The 20,153-nt window shown below is 43.3% G+C and overlaps 1 protein-coding gene across 6 annotated transcripts in view; it reads left to right on the top strand.

Moving 5' to 3' along the window:
• Window positions 1-20,153, top strand: part of LOC128695902 (transient receptor potential channel pyrexia) — a 325,662-nt gene that overhangs the window by 292,525 nt on the left and 12,984 nt on the right. For all 6 annotated transcript variants that reach the window (XM_070089008.1, XM_070089002.1, XM_070089000.1 and 3 more), the window contains 2 exons: window positions 5,329-5,412; window positions 16,202-16,368. In XM_070089008.1, coding sequence (XP_069945109.1) covers window positions 5,337-5,412; window positions 16,202-16,368 — 243 coding nt within the window. In that variant the 5' untranslated portion in view covers window positions 5,329-5,336. The remainder of the gene's footprint in view (window positions 1-5,328; window positions 5,413-16,201; window positions 16,369-20,153) is intronic.

Below are 20,153 nucleotides of genomic sequence, written 5' to 3'. Positions count from 1 at the left end.
CAAGACAGTTCTGGTATCACTCTTAGCAACACAGTTCTGGTATCACTCTGAGCAACATAGTTCTGGTATCACTCTGAGCAAGACAGTTCTGGTATCACTCTGAGCAAGACAGTTCTGGTATCACTCTTAGCAACACAGTTCTGGTATCACTCTTAGCAACACAGTTCTGGTATCACTCTTAGCAACACAGTTCTAGTATCACTCTTAGTAACACAGTTCTGGTATCACTCTTAGCAACACAGTTCTAGTATCACTCTTAGTAACACAGCTCTGGTATCACTCTTAGTAACACAGTTCTGGTATCACTCTGAGCAACATAGTTCTGGTATCACTCTGAGCAACACAGTTCTGGTATCACTCTTTGCAACACAGTTCTGGCATCACTCTTAGCAACACAGTTTTGGTATCACTGATTGGAGGACAAGTGTAGACAAGCTGACCAGCACAGGTAGGCAACACTTCACAACGGAGCGAGTTATCATCCTGCCTCACAGCCATCCCTCTCAGAACATACACAACTGTCCATACCCCGGCCGGGATTGAACCCGCGGTCATAGAGTCTCAAAACTCCAGCCCGTCGCGTTAGCCACTAGACCAGCTAGCCACAATAAGATTCGTCCAACTAGGTATATTTCTACACCATAGGAAGGTTAGCACAGGCACCTCTGTGACCACAAATGTGGTCACAGAGGTGCCTGTGCTAACCTTCCTATGGTGTAGAAATATACCTAGTTGGACGAATCTTATTGTGGCTAGCTGGTTTAGTGGCTAACGCGACGGGCTGGAGTTTTGAGACTCTATGACCGCGGGTTCAATCCCGGCCGGGGTATGGTTTGTTTGCAATCGTGTCATTACGATTTCGTGAGTCATACACAACTGTACTGCCACGAGTGATGCCAAATTAGCGTATACATCTTCCCGAAACCACTAAAGACAGATATAAATCCAATGCAACACCTATTGATATCTCATAGACTAAAAAAAAAAAAACCGAACTTGTCATCAGGGATTGTGACCGCAACAGACGATGCCATCAACAGTATAACTCAGAAGTCTCTGGTGGGCGAAATGTATCTTTCTTACACGCTTATTGTTGTTAATCATCAAGTTTGACTTACCGTAGCTATCTGTCTAAAGAACTGGTCTCTACAGAATGTTGATAATATATGGAATTTGTCAGAATGATATTTTCATATTTAATTATTTCTGTAGAGCTCAAGAGACAAGATCCCTAATTATACTCACCTACACGTAGACTTATATAGATCTTTACCAATAGTAGGTGTCTTCTAGACAGTAGACATTTGTATCATCATCTCTTCAGTTTGTTGGCGTTTTCCTTTCTTACGCAGCCAGCAGTAACAGCCTGGTTGATCAGGTCCTGATCCACCATGAGGCCTGGTCACAGACCAGGTCGCGGGGGTGTTGACCCCCGGAACTCTTTCCAGGTAAACTCCAGGTAAACCTCCTCCTTGATTCGCCGGTACTCACCCGGTCCGGGTCTTTTCCAGATGGTGACCAGGCCTTGGCTTCCAGGGAAATATTCAACTTACGATAGCAAGACTGATGCCACGAGGCAGTACCAACCAAAGCATTGTCCGCAGCATAGTCTGCCTCACAAGTTGTATACCGTAGTAGACTCATTCAAACTTTGAACTCTTCAGTAGTCTAGAGGAAGTGCATGTGGACTACGAAAGCACTATCACCAAATAGCACATGATATCCTGTCCACATTAATTGTCTGAGTTTAGAAGAGGTGCCTGTCTCTCAGCATATATACACTGACTTTAATCTTTTATGCATGCCTTTAGTTATATTGATGCCTTAGTCACACAGCACTCTCACACAATTGCTACACCAGCTGCACCAACCCACTTGTGCAACTGGTTGTGCCGCTGTTGTCATATAGAGTTACGGCTCTCATCTAGAATCTGGATAATGCATCAATAATTAGATTTTTACCATTTAAGCAGAACTATGTGCTGTACTCCTTGTACTCAAATGCATCTAAGTATATAAAGCTGACACCTTATACTCCTTAAGTCCTTGAGTTTCAATTGTGTAAGACTGTAGACAGCGGAGTCCTCTAGAGTACAACTTCGTGGATTCAAAGTGTATAATAAAAATTACCAGACATAATGAGGGCAAATTCCTAGGCCTATACCTTGACAACAACCTGAATTTCAGCACCCATATCCAACACATAACCAAAAAAGTATCCAAAACAGTTGGGATCCTCTCCAAGATACGATACTACGTGCCGCAAAATGCCCTTCTCACACTATACCACTCACTTATTTATCCATACCTCACCTATGCTATTTGTGCTTGGGGATCAACTGCAGCAACACACCTAAAGCCAATAATAACCAAACAAAAAGCTGCAGTAAGAATAATCACTAAATCCCATCCCTGGCAACACACCCCTCCACTCTTCATAGATCTAAACTTACTCCCTGTTCAGTACATCCACACTTACTACTGTGCAATCTACATCTACAGGACCTTAAACTCCAATATCAACCTTGACCTAAAACGTTTTCCTGATAGTTGTGACAGAACCCACAGGCATAACACCAGACACACAACATCTCTACGACATTCCCCGTGTCCGACTAAACCTTTACAAAAATTCAATGTATGTCAAAGGCCCTAAAATCTGGAACACCCTACCTGAGAACTCTAGAACTGCAGACACATTCATCACCTTCAAAACTACCATTAGAAAACATCTTATCTCCCTGATACACCCCGTCAACTAACTACACGAATACCACCTGGTGGTTCACACTTACACTCACTCACCCATTTGACCATAAACAGAAATATTAATCTCAATCTTAAAATAATGAATCCTGTGATACTCCAGTACTGAAACTATGTACTGTGCCAAAACAAAAGCATTCACATTGCTAAACTCACAAACTAGTATTTAGTCACTTAGCCATAATACCAACTTACCTCATAATTTGTAATATTTTAAAATTAAGAATTAAACTAAGTCTGCCCGAAATGCCTAGCCATGCTAGGTGTTCTAGTGGTACACTCTGTAATCATTATTTTACTACATGTAAACCACACAATAACCAAATTCTGTAAACTCAGCATTGTAATCCCTATAGAGAATAAACTTTGAATTTGAATTTGAATTTGAATGCAAACCTCATACAAGGAGGGAGGGTGTAGAAAAAGGCGGTGACCTCTGACACTTATCAGGTGTCGGGAGTGGGGGGGAGACGGGCACCGGGGATAAAGCCCCCCCCAGTTTTATAAAGTTTACATACATTGTGAAAATAATATATTTTTAAAGACGATTTTTTCCAGCGCCTTATCATTTTTAAGCTCCCCAACCTTCCCCAGAATGAAATCCTGACTGCATTGTTTAGTGTTGTTTTTTGCGTCAGGAGACAGGACGACGGTCTTCTGTCACGGGTCTTAATCACATAATGACCCGTTAATTTAATACCGAGTGTACCCGTTTACCTGGAGTTTACCTGGAGAGTTCCGGGGGTCAACGCCCCCGCGGCCCGGTCTGTGACCAGGCCTCCTGGTGGATCAGAGCCTGATCAACCAGGCTGTTACTGCTGGCTGCTCGCAATCCAACGCACGAGCCACAGCCCGGCTGATCAGGAACTGACTTTAGGTGCTTGTCCAGTGCCAGCTTGAAGACTGCCAGGGATCTGTTGGTAATCCCCCTTATGTATGCTGGGAGGCAGTTGAACAGTCTCGGGCCCCTGACACTTATTGTATTGTCTCAACGTGCTAGTGACACCCCTGCTTTTCATTGGGGGGATGGTGCATCGTCTGCCAAGTCTTTTGCTTTCGCAGTGAGTGATTTTCGTGTGCAAGTTCGGTACTAGTCCCTCTAGGATTTTCCAGGTGTATATAATCATGTATCTCTCCCTCCTGCGTTCCAGGGAATACAGGTTTAGAAACCTCAAGCGCTCCCAGTAATTGAGGTGTTTTATCTCCGTTATGCGCGCCGTGAAGGTTCTCTGTACATTTTCTAGATCAGCTGTTTCACCTGCCTTGAAAGGTGCTGTTAGTGTGCAGTAACAACAATTACTTTATCGAAAATGTAATTTAATATGAACTTTAGGGATTAAAGTGTTTCTTGACTGGTGGTGTAGAGGTGAAATGTGACCTTTAACACGCTTGTATATTGCAATAGTTTTGTTTTTTAATTCATGTCTGAATAAATAACTCATTATGATTATAACCAGATATATACATGCAAATAGTTCATTACCTCTGTAACATGTTTAGCTAAGTAAGTTTATTTAGGTATAATAATAATAATAATAATAATAATAATAATAATAATAATAATAATAATAATAATAATAATAATAATAATAATAATAATAATAATAATGCTTCTACTAATAATAATACTATTAATAACAATCTTTATTTCTACAAGTTCATGTACATCGACATCATGCCCAGCCTTTCTAGGGTAGGGTAGGTGCCTGAGCCCGAGCTTGCAGCTCGCAAGGCTGTCATTCCCATTAGCCCCCTGGGGGCGGGGATGGCAGACCAGAGAGGCCTAGCTTGTGGCTAGGCCTGGGGACAGTTGGTCCCAAAGATGAGGAGGTACTTGTACCTCCTCCCATGGCAGACTTAGGTCTCAGACACTCCCTAGACAGGGAGCCAAGGCCGGGCCACCACTTGGAAAAGGCCGGGAGAATACCGGCGAATCTTTAATAATAATAATAATAACAATAAAGTTCATGTACAAGGTATACAGTCCTAGCTGACATCAGTAACATACTACTATATAGAAAACCCCTTGTTATGCAGAGCATTTCGGGCAAATTACGTCAGTTTTGTCCTAGGGTGTCTCACGACACTCCCTAGACAAGGAACCCAGGCCGGGTCACCATCTGGAAAAGACCCGGGCCGGGAGCGTACCTGCGAATCAAGGAGGAGGAGTCCCACGGTGTTAGTCGACTGATATGGGTCGCATCCTGGGACAAAACTGACCTAATTTGCCCTTTAATGCTCAGCATAACAAGCGGTTTTCTACATAATAGTATGTCATTGATGTCAGCTAGGACTGTATACGTTGTACATGTATTTGTAGAAATAAGGATATTATTATTATGTTATGTCATATGATTTATTTTAGTGTTCCCTTTTTCGTGTGTTTGAAATGCCATTTTCTTTATAAATATGACAAACCTACGTTTCTTTTTAATCACATGATTTCTTTGAGTTAACCCTTGTGTGCGGGTTTAATGACTCGTTTTCCTTGTATGTGTCGCAGCATATTATGATTCCTTTGAGTTAGCCCTTGTATGTGTTTGATGTTCCGTTTTCTTTCAGGAGCAGCCATGCAGGGGGGCGGCGCTCCTGGGGGCGACGACGACGACCATAATAAACATGAGATGCTGCTCGCAGTTCAGACAGGTTAGTAGTTTCTCTGTTCTAGTGTGATCTGTGTTCACTCCTCCAGTGATGCTACTCTGGTGGCTCGCTCGCATTTGTGAGTCCTTAAGGCAGTTGTCCATGTTTTATTCTAGCCTAAATCTACCTAATTTATCACCAGTATCGTTACAATATTCAAGAATCTTGAAAATAATTTGAAAAATTTAATCACTACGTGGAAAATTATATGTATATTTCCTTAATAAAGCTTTAATTATTTTAAGGTCCACTGTCATATGTTAAGTAAGTAAGTAAGTAAGTAAGTAAGTTTATTCAGGTAAACACAAATACAGTTACATAGAATTATCATACATAGCAGCATATGTGTAGAGAACCTAGGATAACCCAAAAAAGTCAGACAGAGTGACTTATTTCCATTGGGGTCCTTTTACCTTATTATTATAGTATAAAGGTTATAATATTTTCTTATTATTCTACAATGAAGATAACATCTTAATATCATACTAAAAAGACTATCTACTACACGAGGGTCATTAAGACTATCTACAATACGAGGGTCATTACAAGGAATAAGGTAAAATTTACACGTATGTTAGCTAAAAAATAGAAAATCATTCCCCTCCCTTTCTGTAGCTACATTCATCAGACACCTTTTGGCACTCTTCTTGAACTGGTTCACGCTATGACTGGCTTTGACATGTGCGGGTAGTCTGTTCCATTCCTTTATTGCTGTACAATAAAAGGTGTTTGAAGCCTGGCCACTGACTGTGGGTACTACAAAGTTGTGCTCTCTCCCCCTAGTACTATGATTGCTTTGGTTCCCAACCTTGACAAAATTGACAGCAAGATATTCTGGACATTGTTTGTGAGCAATTTTATAAACATGATTTAGCTTCAGTTGTTTTACTCTGTCTTCAACATTTAGCATATCCAACTGCTGTAATTCATCCTGGCCTACATGTTCTCTTGGTCCCAGCCCCAGGATGAATCTTACGATTTTGTTCTGGGTGATTTGCAGTCTATCTTTCAGTTTTTTTGTCAAGGCAGAGTACCAAGAAGAGCAAGCGTAATCCATATGGCATTGTATAAGGGCTAGACATAGGGTCCTGCGAGCCTCAGTAGGTAGACACTGTGCTTGTCTATACAGGAACTTCAGTTTGGCATTCGCTTTCTTTACTACACTGTTCCCTATCAATTCTCCTGACATGCATGGGTCAAAGGGGATTCCCAAATATTTTACTGATGAAACCAAAGTGATGGGCTCCCCATTACATTGAACATTAAAATTATTTACCCTTCTCAGTTTATGTTTCGTGCCAAAGAGAATGGCTTCAGTTTTCCCTAGGTGTAATGATAGTTTGTTGTCTACTAACCATTTGCTGCAGGACTCCAGTTCCAGTGTTAAAACATTAGCAATATCTTGTGGGTCTTTACCTGACACTAACAGAGCACTGTCATCTGCATACAGTAGGAGTTTGCACTTGACACTGATAGGCATATCATTGACATAACATAAGAATAATAAGGGACCCAGAATACTACCTTGGGGAACTCCACATGTTATCCGCAGGGGTTCTGATTCTGTTTTGTTGATTTTGACTATTTGTCTCCTGTTGCTAAGGTAGGACTTAAACCAGTCTACAGAACCTATACCAATAGCTTGAAGTTTATTACATAATATATTGTGGTTGACAGTATCAAAGGCCTTTTGCAGGTCTAAGGTTACCATGCCTATGAGGTTCCCCTTTGACATTTCAGTTCTCAGGTAATCCATCAGATTAATAAGGGAGGTGTCGGTTGAGTAGGATCTTCTAAAGCCCGATTGATAGCTATGGAGAATGTTGTTGTCATTAAGGTACTTAACTACTTGAGAATACACCGCCCTCTCTAGAATTTTAGATATTATACTGAGTATACTAACAGGCCTATAGTTGCTTACATCAGACCTACTATTTTTCTTGAAGATAGGAGTGACTCTGGCCTCCTTGAACCCCTCCGGTACTGTATTAGTGGTGATTGATAGATTTATTATGTGAGCAATAGGGATTGACAGTTCAGAAGCACCATCTTTTAGGAACTTAGACGGGATGTTATCAGGGCCTGTGCTCTTAGTTGGGTTTAACCTGCTTAGTTCTTTTTGAATAAAGTCATGAGATACACTTACTAGTTGACAACTGTTTGGGGTTACCCCTTTATTGGTATAGTATGTTTGAAACTTATCAGAGTCTGTGTTAAAGGTATTTGATGCAGCTGGTAGTTTACTTACTAGTGTTGATGCAACAGATGTGTAGTAGGAATTAAAGCAATTTGCCACCTTAGATGTTTCGTGGCATACCTCATTATCGATAGTGAGTACTATGTTAGACCTATCTACTGGCTTATGGCTATACCCCAACTGTTTTAGTTGTTGCCAGAGCTTTCTGGGGTTATGCTTATACTCTTCAATTTTTGAGCAGTAGTGCTTTGCCTTTGCTCCTTTTATAAGTCTCTGTACTCTGTTCCTCACCCTTTGGAATTCATTTAGTGCTGCAATATCCTGTCTGTTTGCTTTAAATCTTTTTAGCAGCTGGTCTCTGAATTTCATATTATCTAATATCTCAGTATTCATCCAGGGTTCAGTTCTTCGTTTAATCCTAACCTCTTTAACTGGTGCAATATTATCAAGGATGGTAGTGAACATTGTTTTGAATTTTTCCCAGGCATCGTTTACGTCCGTGCAACTTGTTATCTCTGTCCAGTCACAATTGTGTAGCCTATTTACCAGTGTTTCTTTACTGTAGTTTCTAGTTGACCTCATTGTTATTGTCCTGTGTAGGCCTATCCTATCCCTAGTGATTTTCCTGGTGCAGTAAATGATGAAATGATCACTAAGACCTGTGGTAATGACGCCTGACTGACTAATGTTCTCAGAGCGGTTACAAAGTATGTGGTCAATTAGGGTGGCTGAGAACTGTGTGATCCGGGTTGGAGTATTAATTAGTTGAGTGTAACTATTTAATCCTAGAATTTGCTTATACCTTTTGCATAGCCCGTTATTTTGCTGCTGAAAACAGATATTAAAGTCGCCCAGTATTATTGTCTCGCAATTGTTTTCAACTCCGGACAAGACTCTGGAAAAGTCTTCTAAGAACTGGTCCTGGGTAGGAGGGCGGTAACTAGTTCCTACTAATATGGGTTTGGTCTTGGGAAGCAGCACTTCAAACCATAGAATCTCCAGTTTATTGTTATTTAAATCAGGTCTTGGGTTGTAAGCTAAGTCATTTCTAATGTAGGCACATACTCCACCGCCCTTTCTGTTCCTATCTAAGCGTTTTATATTGTAACCATCTATTTTGACCTCGTCGTCAGTCACCGTATCATCCAACCAAGATTCAGAGATGGTTATAACTGACGCCCTAATTTTGTTAGCTAGAATCCTAATCTCTGCCAATTTAGGAAGAAGTGATCTTGCATTGACATGAATAAAGTGAAGGCCTGTTTTCATAAAACAATCATAATCATCAATATATGGCAATGGGTCATTTGTATTAAAATTAGGTAAATCAATGTCATCACTGCTAAAGGGTAACTGTGCCAAAGTGCATTTGTTACACACAAAATGAATTCTGGCACCGTTGCTATAATTGTACATACATCCATCATGCACCCACCCCTTACACATTTTACATAAGGTGCCTTTTCTGTTTTTCATGCGTACTTTAGTACAGTGTATGCATCTGTTTGGTAGTGTTTGAGATAATAATGGCTGTATTGTCTCACATTGACCTATGTATGCATTACATATGGAGTTAAGGTTATCATCCCTAGCTACTAGACCGTCATTATTGCCGTCATTTATCTGTCTGTTTTGCCTCTGCACAATAGTTTGAGGTCCTGGATTAATTTGGATATCACCACTTAAGAGCGCTACAATAAGAGCTGTGTGCCATTGTTTTTGTTTGGGTATGCGGTGTGCCATACCTTGCGGCGATAGTGAGGTTTACTTTTCTGGTAGGATGGCAACTGTTGGGCTTTTACTGTCCAGGGCGCTGTTACTCCATTCATCTTTTCCAGCCCCCATGACTGATTACTTTCTTCATGGAATTGAAGAAGAAATATAAATATAATTATGGCAGCCTGTACCCCCCTAATGCCTGCCATTTTCACTCTTCGCTCTTTTACTCATATACAATAATATTTATTTCTCTTTTCCTTTCCCTAGTACACTTAGTATCTGCTTTAGCAATCACCACTGAATTACTAGTAAAATTTCCTCTTCAAAACCCTCTTCACTGCTCACTTTTCCCTGGTTTTATCCTTCCAAATCCCCCTCAGTTCCATTTATCGGGGGTTGTGTGGTGTTGTTGTCTGCCTGACCTGTTCTGCTGACTCAGCCATTTTTAAAACACTGAGGGGAGTAACGCCACCTACAACCTGACTTTCCTTGAGTTTATAGATATATTTGGCGTTTTCTGCTATGATTCTCTCACTGTACACTGGTCAGCTGAATATAGGTCAGCTACTAAAACATTAACCTTGACTGTTTAACTATTCACTTCTTTCTCACGACTGGCACTGAGGGATATCCGACCTATAACCTTGGAGTTTTGTACTGTTGATTTGACGATGTCTCCTGTGTTTCCCTCTCGTTAGCACTGGTACAGGTGATATGATGGTGGTACAGATATGAACGTCAGTAAAGATGAGAATTTCACTTCGCTAGTTGTACGTCTGGCAGTAGCGGCTGTTTGGATGCCGGTCAGCCATGTTTAAATGCTGAATTCTTTCCCTCGTTTGGCACTGAAGAAAAAAGTCCTACAGACCTGTCATTTCCTTGGAGATTTAGTTGATCAGGTTTTCTGCCATGTTGTCTTCCCTGTTGTCTTCCATGTTGCCTCACAAATTGCAACTAAAGATGTAATGCAACATGATCTATAATGCAACATGATCTATAATGCAACATGATCTATAATGCAACATGATCTATAATGCAACATGATCTATAATGCAACATGATCTATAATGTAATACACGAATATAGATGATTATGTTGCAAAGTATTACTTGTAGTTCGTACTGATATTTAAAAATGAATTAAAATATTAGTTATATTAGATTTATAGCTTTACAAGTTATTTTACAGAAGGTAATTAGTAATGAACTCACATCTGTTGTTCTTGTTCACCTAGCAGTAAGTAGGTACCTGGGTGTTAGTCACTGTTGTGGGTCGCATCCTTACCTGGAGTTTACCTGGAGAGGGTTTCGGGGGTTAGCGTCCCCGCGGCTCGGTCTGAGACCAGGCCTCAGTGGTAAACCATGTCACTAATTCCTTCTGCCTTGCATAGAAGAATTTCCCGTTCTGTTGTCTTGCAACATTGCATAGCTCCTGACGACGGACAAGAGTGCGAAAGATCTCACTTCTAGAGCTAAAGATTTCCATCCCCATGTGGCTTGTTCTGCATTAAATATTACGTATATGAATAACATCCTCATTACATGACCTCCAGTAATTGCTTCGTCAGTCATGATGGTCTAGTTTTATCATCATTATATTTCTTGAAATACTGTTCTTCTCAAAATGATATATAAGACTTCGTTTTAAAAATCTACCTGTTTCCTCGTCATTCTTTACATCTAAAAGTTGAATGCTGTTTAGCATTAGTAACTGGGCACATCTTTTCAAAATTTGTTGCTCTGGTATTGAAATTGTCAATAATATTGCTTCGGATATCGAACTTTGGGTTCCCTTTATGTTGGCAATTTTAAAAAATTTCTTAACTTTTCGCTCACTTCACAGTAACAACAAGGCCCAAAATATTATTGTTTTGCCTCGTAATTCAGGTTCAATTAGCCGAGTAAGAAGCTAATTTTTTATTATTTTAATTATAATTTAGAAATTCTTGATGTTCTAATGGATCTTGAGTTACTGAAGTGACATAATTATTGAATTTTTATCATAAATTATTCTTAGGACATTATGTTGTGATTCTTTGTTTTTTTATAGTGGGCTCGAAGACCTGGCACTGGTAGGCTGAGGCTTCTGAGTCAGTCAGGAGGTCGTCAGCTGACACACACCTGCAGCAGGTCGTCAACTGGCACACACCTGCAGCAGGTTGTCAACTGACACACACCTGCAGCAGGTTGTCAACTGGCACACACCTGCAGCAGGTTGTCAACTGACACACACCTGCAGCAGGTTGTCAACTGACACACACCTGCAGCAGGTTGTCAACTGACATACCTGCAGCAAGTCGTCAGTTGACGTACACCTGCAGCAGGTCGTCAGCTGACATACACCTGCAGAAGATCGTCAGCTAACGCACACCTGCAGCAGGTCGTCAGCGGTCACACACCTGCAGCAGGTCGTCACCTGACACACACCTGCAGCAGGTTGTCAGCTGACATACACCAGCGGCAGGTCGCCAGCTGACATACACCTGCAGCAGGTCAACTGACATACACCTGCAGCAGGTCGTCAGCTGACACACACCAGCAGCAGGTTGCCAGCTGACATACACCTACAGCAGGTCGTCAGTTGACATACACCTGCAGCAAGTCGTCAGCTGACATACACCTGTAGAAGGTCGTCAGCTGACACACACCTGCAGCAGGTCGTCACTGATCGCACACCTGCAGCAGGTCGTCATACACACACCTGCAGCAGGTCGTCACCTGACACACACCTGCAGCAGGTCATCACCTGACACACACCTGCAGCAGGTTGTCAGCTAACATACACCTGCAACAGGTCGTCAGCTGACACACAGCAACAGCCAACAGCAACAGCTTGGTTGATCAGGCCCTGATCCGCCATGAGGCCTGGTCACAGACCAGGCCGTGGGGGCGTTGACCCCTGAAACCCTCTCCAGGCATACCCCTGCAGCAGGTCATCAGCTGACACACACACAGTTACAGCAGGTCACCTGACACACATCTGCACCAGGTTATCACCTGACACACACTGACAGCAGGTCATCAGCTAACACACACCTGCAGCAGGTCATCAGCTGACACACACCTGCAGCAGGTCGTCATCTGACATGTACCTGCAGCAGGTCGTCACATGACACACACACCTGCAGCAGGTCATCAGCTGACACATACTCATATCTGACATAGACAAGGATGTCAGCCACAGCACCGTGTCTTCCTTTGCAGATGACCAGAATCTGCATGACAGTGTCTTCCATTGCAGACACTGCAAGGCTCCAGGCGGACATCAACCAAATCTTTCAGTGGGCTGCAGAAAACAATATGAAGTTCAACGATGAGAAATTTCAATTACTCAGATATGGTAAACATGAGGAAATTAAAATTTCATCAGAGTATAAAACAAATTCCAGCCAACAATAGAGCGAAAAACTAACATCAAAGACCTGGGAGTGATCATGTCGGAGGATCTCACCTTCAAGGACCATAACAGTGTATCAATCGCATCTGCTAGAAAAATGACAGGATGGATAATGAGAACCTTCAAAACTAGGGAGGCCAAGCCCATGATGACACTCTTCAGGTCGCTTGTTCTATCTAGGCTGGAATATTGCTGCACGCTAACAGCACCTTTCAAGGCAGGTGAAATTGCTGACCTAGAAAATGTAGAGAACCTTCACGGCGCGCATAACGGAGATAAAACACCTCAATTTCTGGGAGCGCTTGAGGTTCCTGAACCTGTATTCCCTGGAATGCAGGCGGGAGAGATACATGATTATATACACTTGGAAAATCCTAGAAAGCAAAAGACTGGCAGACGGTGCAACATCCTCCCAATGAAAAGCAGTGGTGTCACTAGCACGTTAAGAGACAACACAATAAATGTCAGGGGCCAAAGATTGTTCAACTGCCTCCCAGCATACATAAGGGGGATTACCGATAGACCCCTGACTGTCTTCAAGCAGGCACTGGACAAGCTCCTAAAGTCAGTACCTGGCCAGCCGGGCTGTGGTTCGTACGTTGGATTGCGTGCGGTCAGCAGTAAAAGCCTGGTTGATCAGGCCCTGATCCACCATGAGGCCTGGTCACAGACCGAGCCGCGGGGGCGTTGACCCCCGAAACTCTCCAGGTAAACACCTGCAGCAGGTCGTCATTTGACATAAACCTGCAGCAGGTCGTCACCTGATACACACCTTCAGCAGGTCATCAGCTGACACACCTGCAGCAGGTCATCAGCTGACATACACCTGCAGCAGGTCATCAACTGACACACACCTTCAGCAGGTCATCAACTGACACACACCTGCAGCGGGTCATCAGCTGACAAACACCTGCAGCAGGTCATCAGCTGACACACACCTGCAGGAGGTCATCAGCTGACACACACCTGCAGGAGGTCATCAACTGACACACTACTCAAGTCCCAATATGACTCAGTTTTTAGCAAGCCGCTAACCAGACTGAGAGTCGAAGATCAAAATGAATTTTTTATGAGAGAGCCACAAAATTTGATTAACACAAGCCTATCCGATGTTATCCTGACGCCCAATGACTTCGAACAAGCGATAAATGACATGCCCATGCACTCTGCCCCAGGGCCAGACTCATGGAACTCTGTGTTCATCAAGAACTGCAAGAAGCCCCTATCACGAGCCTTTTCCATCCTATGGAGAGGGAGCATGGACACGGGGGTCGTCCCACAGTTACTAAAAACAACAGACATAGCCCCACTCCACAAAGGGAGCAGTAAAGCAACAGCAAAGAACTACAGACCAATAGCACTAACATCCCATATCATAAAAATCTTTGAAAGGGTCCTAAGAAGCAAGATCACCACCCATCTAGAAACCCATCAGTTACACAACCCAGGGCAACATGGGTTTAGAACAGGTCGCTCCTGTCTGTCTCAACTATTGGATCACTACGACAAGGTCCTAAATGCACTAGAAGACAAAAAGAATGCAGATGTAATATATACAGACTTTGCAAAAGCCTTCGACAAGTGTGACCATGGCGTAATACGCACAAAATGCGTGCTAAAGGAATAACAGGAAAAGGCGGTCGATGGATCTATAATTTCCTCACTAACAGAACACAGAGAGTAGTCGTCAACAGAGTAAAGTCCGAGGCAGCTACGGTGAAAAGCTCTGTTCCACAAGGCACAGTACTCGCTCCCATCTTGTTCTTCATCCTCATATCCGACATAGACAAGGATGTCAGCCACAGCACCGTGTCTTCCTTTGCAGATGACACCCGAATCTGCATGACAGTGTCTTCCATTGCAGACACTGCAAAGCTCCAGGCGGACATCAACCAAATCTTTCAGTGGGCTGCAGAAAACAATATGAAGTTCAACGATGAGAAATTTCAATTACTCAGATATGGTAAACATGAGGAAATTAAATCTTCATCAGAGTACAAAACAAATTCTGGCCACAAAATAGAGCGAAACACCAACGTCAAAGACCTGGGAGTGATCATGTCGGAGGAGCTCACCTTCAAGGACCATAACATTGTATCAATCGCATCTGCTAGAAAAATGACAGGATGGATAATGAGAACCTTCAAAACTAGGGAGGCCAAGCCCATGATGACACTCTTCAGGTCACTTGTTCTATCTAGGCTGGAATATTGCTGCACACTAACAGCACCTTTCAAGGCAGGTGAAATTGCCGACCTAGAAAATGTACAGAGAACTTTCACGGCGCGCATAACGGAGATAAAACACCTCAATTATTGGGAGCGCTTGAGGTTCCTAAACCTGTATTCCCTGGAACGCAGGAGGGAGAGATACATGATTATATACACCTGGAAAATCCTAGAGGGACTAGTACCGAACTTGCACACGAAAATCACTCACTACGAAAGCAAAAGACTTGGCAGTCGATGCACCATCCCCCCAATGAAAAGCAGGGGTGTCACTAGCACGTTAAGAGACCATACAATAAGTGTCAGGGGCCCGAGACTGTTCAACTGCCTCCCAGCACACATAAGGGGGATTACCAACAGACCCCTGGCAGTCTTCAAGCTGGCACTGGACAAGCACCTAAAGTCAGTTCCTGATCAGCCGGGCTGTGGCTCGTACATTGGTTTGCGTGCAGCCAGCAGCAACAGCCTGGTTGATCAGGCTCTGATCCACCAGGAGGCCTGGTCACAGACCGGGCCGCGGGGGCGTTGACCCCCGGAACTCTCTCTCTCCAGGTAAACTCCAGGTAAACACCTGCAGCAGGTCGTCAGCTAACACACACCTGCAGGAGGTCATCAGCTGACACACACCTGCAGCAGGTCATCAACTGACACACTCCTGCAGCAGATCATCAGCTGACACACACCTGCAGGAGGTCATCAACTGACACACACCTGCAGCAGGTCGTCAGCTAACACACTCCTGCAGCAGGTCATCAGCTGACACACACCTGCAGGAGGTCATCAGCTGACACACACCTGCAGGAGGTCGTCAGCTAACACACACCTGCAGCAGGTCATCAGCTGACACACACCTTCAGGAGGTCATCAGCTGACACACACCTTCAAGAGGTCGTCACCTGACACACACTTGCAGGAGGAGACACTTTTATCTTTCCTGATAAACAAAACACCAGCAACATGAGTCAAACTTTTATGTCATTCATTACTGCGTGAAGAAGTTCTACGGAGCTGCCGAATACATTCTAACACTGTCTATGCAACAAACTTACTAATTCTATACAAGAAGTTGTTATCCTCTACATTTCATTTTTGGCCCTTAAAATGTAAATATCTAACATAGGCTTAAATCACCATCTTCGATAAGAATCTGATTTTCAGCGAAGTCTCTAATCACAAGATATTTTTTTTTTTCTCTTTTTTTTTTTTGCAACCGATAGCTCTGAAATAAATCTTATTTCTTTTTTTTTTCCAGGTGATGAGGAAAAACTTAGTCAAGCACTGAAACATCTGTCTCAAAAATGTATGAACCATGTGTTCCCACATCCCGTTTACGCCACAGCTCTCCACGTCGCCACGCAGAATAATTCTACAGAGCTAGTGGAAATCCTTCTCCAGGCTGGAGCTGATCCTAATGCTAGGGTATGTATTTTCTGTGGAAATTTTTTGATATATGATTAGTGGAAGGATGACACTTCACTATCATTCATTCAATCACTGTCTTGGCAGCAGTGTACCGACACCACAGCTCAAATGACCCTCAGAGCTGCACCTGTCCCTCATAAAAACCATTTGTCTTCACTCATTCCTATATAATACTCTCGTACAAGCCTGTTGGTTGTCAGTAGACAATCAATACATCTCTTTCCCACCACCCCTGATGTATATATACCCTCCTAGTCATCCTGTCTTGCTTCAGTCTCTCTAAATGTCCAAACCACCTCAATAGCCCTAAGCTCTCTGACAAATACTTTTGGGAACCACACATCTTGTAATCTCCATCCTCCGATTTCTCAGCATAATATTCACACCACACATTGCAGTTCAACACATCATCTCCGTTGCCTCCAGCCTCCTCCTTGCAGCAACCTTTGAAACCTCTGCTTTATACCCATACAAATGTTGGTATCACTGGTACATTTCCCTTTTTTTGCATCCATGGATAAGTTTCTCTGTTTTCACAGATTCGTCAGTGCACCATTCAGTTTTTCTCCCCTGGTCAGGTCTGTGACTCACTTCATCTTTCCTAGATCTATCCTATGACAAGTCACTCCCTATATTTTTGATACTCTCATCCCCTTTGCTCTTTCCTATATTTAGTTTTAATTTTCTTCTTTTACATACTCTCCCAAATACGTCTACCTTCGCAACTTCTCTTCAGAATTTCCTAAAAGAATCATGTCATTGACAAAAAGCAAATGTGACAGCTTCAACGTAGTATCAGATTCGTTATTTTTTAATCTCATTCCTTTTCACAACACCCTGGTGTTTGCTTCTTTAACTTCCCCATGTATAAATATGTTAAACAACCATGGTGTCATCTCTCCTCCATGTACTCTAACTGGAGGCTCATCATCCACATAACTCTTAACAGCTTTTAATAACCAACCATCTGTCCCATACATTTGCAGCATCTGTCATATTTCTCTCTAATCCACCCTATCATATGCCTTTTCTAAATCTATAAAATCAACAAAAAGTTTTTAATCTTTATCAAAGAATTATTCCTGTATAATATATGCTTCATTGTAATCACATCCACTACTATTCTTATAGTCTCCATGTTTATCTGCAGTACAACTCTGTCTTACCTTTAATTCTTTCAATAATAACTAGACCATACAAACTACAGGCTTATTTCCCTATATATAAAGCCTGAGCTTGCTACCATCTGCAGCTCACAAGACTGCCATCCCCACGAGCCCCTTTGGGGCGGGGCAGATGGCAGACCAGAGGCCTAGCTTCTCCCTACGAGCCCCGTGAGGGCGGGGAATGTGGCTAGGCCTGGGGACAGTTGGTCCCAAAGATGAGGGGGTACTTGTACCTCCTCCCATGGGAGACTGAAGTCTCGAGACACTCCCCAGATAGGGAGCCAAGGCCGGGTCACCACTACTTGGAAAAGACCCGGGCCGGGAGAATACCGGCGAATAAAAAAAAAAAAAAAAAAAAAAAAAAAATCCCTATATTTTTTACACTCTCTTTTGTCCCCTTTTCCCTTATACAAAGGAATTATTCATACTGCCTACCAATCCCTAGGTACCTTTCCCCTTCATACATATATTGAACAAATTCACCAACCTCTCTAGAATATTCTCATCTTCTGTTAATATTTGTCTTGATACCATCTATCCTGGCTGTATTACGTCATTTCATTCTATCCCTGACTCTTTCATCTCTCAACACTCAAAACAGGTTCTTCCTCACTCCTAGATAATATGCCTCCCTGCCTAATGCATAAAATAATTCCCTCTCTTCAACAACGTTGAACAACTCCTCAAAATATTCACTCTGTCTTCTCAATATCTCCAGCAAAATTTGCTGATAATACCAACTCTTACTGGCTTTCTGTACTCCACTACCGCTCTTTTAACCTCTCTTTTATTCTATATTTACTGTCCTAGATTAATTAAGCAACTGAAATCTCCGAACTAAAGAATGTACTAAGAACCTTCACTCTCCATGTAAATTCAGTTAGGCACCTAAATTATTGAGAATGCTTGAAGTTCCTTGAACTCTAATCCTTGGAATGCAGGCTACAAATATACATCATAATTAATTCTGAAGGGACTAATCTCAAATCTGTACACCTAAATTACTTCCCAGGAAAGCAACAGGCAAAAATGCCTCTATACATTACGGGAATTACCAGTAGACCCCTGACTGCCATTAAGAGCGAACTGGATAAGTTCCTCAAGTTAGTTCCTGATCAGCTGAGCTGTCAATTGAATGTCTGATTACATGCAGCTAGCAACAACAGCCTGGATGATCAAGTCATCAGCCAGGAGGCCTTCTCTGGGACAGAAGAGGTGATGGCCTGAAACTGTCTTCAGGTAACCCTCAAGTAGACAGATTTTGTTGGGAGTACCAGGAGAGGAGAGTTAGTAAGCCAAGATTACCCAATAAACTCAGCATGTCAAGGTGGACTGTTTCTTATTTCCATTGAGGTTCTTAAATCCTCTTCCCCAGGATGCGACCCACACCAGTAGTCTAACACCCAGGTACCCACTTACTGCCAGATTAACAGGGGCAGCAGGTGTAAGAAGACATGAATAACATTTTCACTAGCCTGGGGAACAAGCCCCAGTCCCTACCAAGCTGAGGTCACTACCAAGCTGAGGTCCCTACCAAGCTGAGGTCCCTACCAAGCTGAGGTCACTACCAAGCTGAGGTCCCTACCAAGCTGAGGTCCCTACCAAGCTGAGGTCACTACCAAGCTGAGGTCCCTACCAAGCTGAGGTCACTACCAAGCTGAGGTCACTACCAAGCTGAGGTCACTACCAAGCTGAGGTCACTACCAAGCTGAGGTCCCTACCAAGCTGAGGTCCCTACCAAGCTGAGGTCCCTACCAAGCTGAGGTCACTACCAAGCTGAGGTCACTACCAAGCTGAGGTCCCTACCAAGCTGAGGTCACTACCAAGCTGAGGTCACTACCAAGCTGAGGTACCTACCAAGCTGAGGTCCCTACCAATCTGAGGTCACTACCAAGCTGAGGTCACTACGAAGCTGAGGTCCCTACCAAGCTGAGGTCCCTACCAAGCTGAGGCCACTACCAAGCTGAGGTCCCTACCAAGCTGAGGTCCCTATCAAGCTGAGGTCCCTACCAAGCTGAGGCCACTACCAAGCTGAGGTCCCTTCCAAGCTGAGGTCCCTACCAAGCTGAGGTCCCTACCAAGCTGAGGTCCCTAGCAAGCTGAGGTCCCTACCAAGCTGAGGTCTCTACCAAGCTGAGGTCACTACCAAGCTGAGATCCCTACCAGGCTGAGGTCACTACCAAGCTGAGGTCACTACCAAGCTGAGGTCACTCCCAAGCTGAGGTCACTACCAAGCTGAGGTCACTACCAAGCTGAGGTCACTACCAAGCTGAGGTCACTACCAAGATGAGGTCACTACCAAGATGAGGTCACTACCAAGCTGAGGTCACTACCAAGATGAGGTCACTACCAAGCTGAGGTCACTACCAAGCTGAGGTCACTACCAAGCTGAGGTCACTACCAAGCTGAGGTCACTACCAAGATGAGGTCACTACCAAGCTGAGGTCACTACCAAGCTGATGTCACTATCAAGCTGAGATCCCTACCAAGCTGAGGTCACTACCAAGCTGAGGTCCCTACCAAGCTGAGGTCCCTTCCAAGCTGAGGTCACTACCAAGCTGAGGTCCCTACCAAGCTGAGGTCACTACCAAGCTGAGGTCACTACCAAGCTGAGGT

This window comes from Cherax quadricarinatus, chromosome 2 (genome assembly GCF_038502225.1).
Source record: "Cherax quadricarinatus isolate ZL_2023a chromosome 2, ASM3850222v1, whole genome shotgun sequence".
NCBI lineage: Eukaryota > Metazoa > Arthropoda > Malacostraca > Decapoda > Parastacidae > Cherax > Cherax quadricarinatus.
This window is presented reverse-complemented; position numbering and strand designations above follow the sequence as displayed.